Source organism: Crassostrea angulata, chromosome 8 (assembly GCF_025612915.1).
Source record: "Crassostrea angulata isolate pt1a10 chromosome 8, ASM2561291v2, whole genome shotgun sequence".
Taxonomy (NCBI): domain Eukaryota; kingdom Metazoa; phylum Mollusca; class Bivalvia; order Ostreida; family Ostreidae; genus Magallana; species Magallana angulata.
The window spans coordinates 50,945,463-50,950,694 of NC_069118.1; the positions used below are offsets into that span (position 1 = coordinate 50,945,463).

Below are 5,232 nucleotides of genomic sequence, written 5' to 3' on the forward strand. Positions count from 1 at the left end.
TAGGCTTGGTAGTCCTTTTTACAAGATTGCAGGTAGGTAGGGGATGATCATCACAGTATTTTAAATTCGAGCCTCCTCGACAGGTCTGTGTATCATCTAAGGTATCAGGTGTTTCTTGAGGTCATTTGGCCTCTCGTCAACAATACTTTGAGATTTATAAGGCAACATAGTTCACTTTCTCATTGATTTTATTTTTCTGCTTATAAATTGGTAACCATTAATTCATTCCTTTTATCTTCTTCCAGATCATTCACTCTATCTTCTTCCTTGCAAAAAGTTTCTTTGTTATTTCTTGGTACATTGTATAACCTTAACATATACTAACTCTTAAATAGACAGGCTATATATAAAACCTTTACTTTATTTAAAATGATGACAAGATGTCTTTCTCCATCTGAACTTTTTAGTGCCTATAATTTATCCAATTTAAATAAAACTAGTTTAATTATTTAATTTTTTGTCACCTTCTTCGATCAGGGTTAATAGCGCGGACGATTATAACAATCCAGATTTAATTTTTCGTTGAGAGGAATCTGGCTAAAGAGACGAGTGTACAAACAGGCGTTAGTCCACATCATGGAATTCCTGTAGTATCCTTTAAAAAATGATGGCAAGTTACATTCAGTATAATGTTTTATGCAAAAAGACCTTAATCTCTTTCACAAATTTAGACATCAAGTTTTTAAATTTAAAATCTCAACCGAATCATTTTAAAGAGTATTGGAAATCTAAGAGGGTTAATATCAATAATTCTCAGTGTATTTCATTATTTATGAGATTAATACTGACACAATCTTACCTGATATCACGTATTGTCTCCCTGGAGTCAAAAGTAAACCACAGAGGGATCCCTCCACGTATGCACGTATTTGCAAAATGAAGGAGAGTGGTCGATCTGTCTAATATTAATATTCATGCCATTAGAAAAACAGTTTAATTGATAAAGAACAGGGGCGAACAAGACGATATACATCCCCGGCAAAGAGAAATAATAAGGGCCTGTTTTTAGATGTTGTTAAAATAGTACTTTTTGCTTGTATGCAAAGTTTATAAAGTTTCACGATACAAATTGATAACGTGCATTCATTCCTTGAACACATCAGGTACAGGTTTCTAAACAACACTAGCTGCACCGCATTTTATGCCTACATCTTGCTCTTTGCTGTGCTAAGTTTCAAATGTATGGTATGAGGTCTATACTCCATCCTAATTGTACTTTATTTAAAGGATAAGTTTCCATGCGAGAAGCACGTGCAAAAATCATTGTGACGCCATGTTAAATTTATACAAATTTAAATGTTTTCCCTATTCTATTGGTTAACATATGAAAGCATATTTGCAAATGTAACTCTTGAGTTAAACCCCACTCCAAGCGAGCAACCAAATGATTTTTAAAGTTGTAGGAGACATTTGTCATACCTGCATTGGAGTCTATCAGGTTTTGACGCAGATTATGCGCATTAGAATGCAACAAAAGTAAGCATGCTATATATGGTTGATTAGATAATTTATTGTAGAAGAAATTGGTACTAAATGCTCTTGTATTGCATTTCGTATAAAAGCGAAAACGACTGCAACACACGGGAGGGGGTGGTTTACCTCATTCGGAGTTAGATACCATGTGTTATTATTATACTATAAGGTAAATTTTTTTCTCAGAAACAAGTGCCTGTGGTTCAATATACCAGTAAAGATTCTTTTTCAAGCTGATTTGTCTATCTTCTTATTCATTTTAAGGATGACGTTTACTCAGAATAAAAAAAAATTCCACTGATGATAATGAAAAACCAATTATTGTGTGTTATAGACCTTACATGGTAGTGTTATTCTTCCCTTTCAAAAAAGTAGGTCAATGACCTACTTTTTGAGTTAATGGCCATTGACTATTTTTTGAAAATTTAAGAAAAAATCCATTAAAAAAATTACACTATGATTGAGATTTTCTTAATTGTGAAAATAATACAAACTGCTTAACTCTTTGACAAATGAAATACATTTTGTGAATGGTAGTGACATTAAATGGATACAAAGCATTAAGTTTTTATTCACAATTTTTTTAGATATTCTAGTCCGAATTTCCTTTATCAGTTTTCAAATTACTAACCATTTTTGATTCAATATAACAAAAAACTGAATGATGATAATGCTAAAACATTTATAGTATAAAACTAAGTATATTGACCTTTCTCTGCTGGCATAAAATTTATATGAGGACAATGCTCAAAATGTTGAGATATGGTGTCTTTAATCATTTTTGAGCATATTTCAATATTTTTGTAGTGTGTGCCATACGATAATCTAAATGAAAAAACAAGATAAAACCAACAAAAATATGCAAAATTATGTTGAATACCAAATAAAATCTTAACTTTTAAAAATTATAGTACGACCAAAAATATTTCAGTGGAAAACAAAATATTGAAAATTTAATCCGAATTTCCTCTGTTTTGCTAAAAGTCAAACTTTGTCAGAGCCTAATTCCATAATTTAGTAAACATATCGATTGTTATGTCAATAATAATTCATTTCATAAATACTTTTTGTATTTAAAACAAATTTTACTCATGAAATTGAACTTTTTAACAATCCGGATTTGAGAACTCAAACCCTGAGTAAACAACGTCCTTAAGCACAAAGAAACAGTTTCTAACGTTTAACATTTATTTTAGGTCTTAAACTGGAATTTTCACTTTAACAGTGAAAATGTCAACAATAGCAATGTTTACATAGCAAAGAATTGTAAGCTCTGTAACTCGCTTAAAACTCAAAGAATGACACTAAAATTTTGTTTGTCTATTAAAAATGCCATACTAAAACATTGTAAACATTAAAATCAGAAAAACATTTTTTGACCAAAATCGTGACCATGCCTCTTAAATTTGACCTGTTGAAGAATGCAGTGTTAAGAATTAAAAAAAACACCTTATATATCCTTTGCACCAAGACAGTGTAAATTCTTTCGTCATTTGGGGGTGTTCCGAGTGGCTGCACTCCTATCACAGTACCCAAAATTGCTAAAAAACAAAACATCATACTCAATTGAGAAAAAAAAATCTTAAAATGTTAAATAGATATATATATATAATTTAATCGTTCACTAGAGAGTCTTAACGGCTTTTAAAACTATTTCCACCTAAATTACTGTTTGACAATGATAACAGAAAAAGATATAGACGAAAATAGTATGACAGGTGATTTAATTCATTCTATCTTTTTTTTTTTATCATGCATATAACCGTTAAGAATTTTTTTGGAACTATGTACAGCAGCATTCACATAGGTTGTTTTGAACATTATTTTCAGTGTTACGAAGATTTTTGAAAATTTCTCGAAAATTTTCATAAATTCCTAATTATCTCCCTTTGCAAAAGGGCGTGATCCTTAATTTTCACAAATTTAAATCCCCTTAGGCTAAGGATGCTTTGTACCAAGTTTGGTTGAAATTGGCCCAGTGGTTCTTGAGAAGATGTTGAAAATGTGAAAAGTTTACAGACAGACGGACGGACAGACAGACAGACGGACGACAGACAAAATGTGATCAGAATAGCTCACTTGAGCTTTCAGCTCGGTGAGCTAAAAACAAGAGATGTTTGTGAAACACTTATGCCCCCCCCCCCTCCCTTGGAAACATCCACAAAGATAATGAATGTAAACTGAAAATAGCTGAAATTTTACTTAGTCCAAGGACCATAACTCTGACGAAAATTGCTCGATCGTACCCAATATCGAACTTGACCAAGATATTATCATGATAAACCTGTATACCAAATTTCTTTTCAACATGTTCATCCTCTGCGAAGAAAATGAACGGAAACTGTTAGTGGACTGACTGACCGACAGACAGCAGCAGAGCAATATGCTCTCCCTTCTTCGAAGGGGGGCATAAAAATGACAATAAGAAACCGTCAACCATCTCAAAAATCGATAAAATGAAATACAAATACAAAGCCGAGCAACACAGACCTCCAAAAAGATAGAGGTAGGATCAGGTGCCTAGGAGGCGTTAGCATCCTCTGCTGACCGGTCACACCCGCCGTGTGCTCTCTGCAACCCCGGAAAAGTCCGTAAACATTTAGGCCACTAATTATGGTCTAACAATTAGTTTGAAAAACTAGAATGTTTCTATAAGCAGTGATGTCATCCTTTATATAGTGTATTGGTTATTTTTAAATAAACAAATACGTAAAATTACAAAATAAACAAATATACTTTTTCTTACAATAATCGGAATCGCAGCCATTTGTTGGAACACCGACGCATGTACAACTGTATCCATATCCAACAGAGAGACACAACACCGTCAATATAACGAGAACCTTCATTTCTGCGTTCCTGTCCAATTGTTTGATATGCTTCTCTTTAAATACGTATCGACGCCAGGACTCTTGTCCTTTTCTTGTAATTTGTTCTTGAACTTGTACATTCCATGTTTTGATTAATGAGAGTTTCACATGATTTGTTTTAGCAATTGTCATTGAAGATGCATAATGAAAAAAAGCACATCTATTTGGACTAAAAAAGGATTATTTAAAAAAAATTAATAAGTGTAAATTACTTTTTTGAATGATGCCAAGGAAATTAAAAAATGTATAAAAACTTTTTTAATTATCAAATCACGATTTAAAATTCGTTTTCCATATTGTTATTAACAAGTTGCTTAATTACTTCGATAGATATGTGTCACGTAATGATATTCGCGTTCCAGAAATAGTACGACGGAAAAAACAAATTAGTTGACTTCTAAAACCGACAAAGCTTACATACATAATCATTAATTTTCCTCTTTCACTTAAAAAAATAAAGTCTCGACATTCTTAATTAATTAATAATCACATGTATGTGGGTTATGGAATTAGAAAGTATTATTAGATTGTCGTAAATAATTGCATTATAATCTATTATATTCTTTACATGATCGTGTTTCAGACAAATAAGACACTCTATTTGAGTTAATTAATGAAGTTTGCACCAGCTCCTCGCTGTGACGGCTAGTAAAACCCCAAACCCACTTTGTACCGTACTTACAGTTATGTAATTATAACGTACTCGAATATTGAATAGTTACGCATATTGCATTTCATCACTGGTTTAAATAAATATTGCTTTCGTTAAACTCGTCGCAACACACTTCTGTATAAGGATGAAAGCACTTAATGTTTCACCTCATTCGTACATTTGAACTAACACGGCATATCAAAGAAAGTTTACCATTACTTCACTGGTAATAAATAT

The 5,232-nt window shown here is 32.1% G+C and overlaps 1 protein-coding gene across 1 annotated transcript; it reads right to left on the bottom strand.

The window, feature by feature from the left end:
* Nucleotides 1–463: 463 nt before the first annotated feature.
* Nucleotides 464–4,423, bottom strand: LOC128160095 (NTR domain-containing protein-like). Its single transcript, XM_052823361.1, is given in 5 exon segments — nucleotides 464–595; nucleotides 800–899; nucleotides 2,923–3,014; nucleotides 4,220–4,396; nucleotides 4,399–4,423. Coding segments are annotated over 5 exon segments (510 nt in total). The 3' UTR covers nucleotides 464–479.
* Between the last annotated feature and the right edge of the window lie 809 nt (nucleotides 4,424–5,232).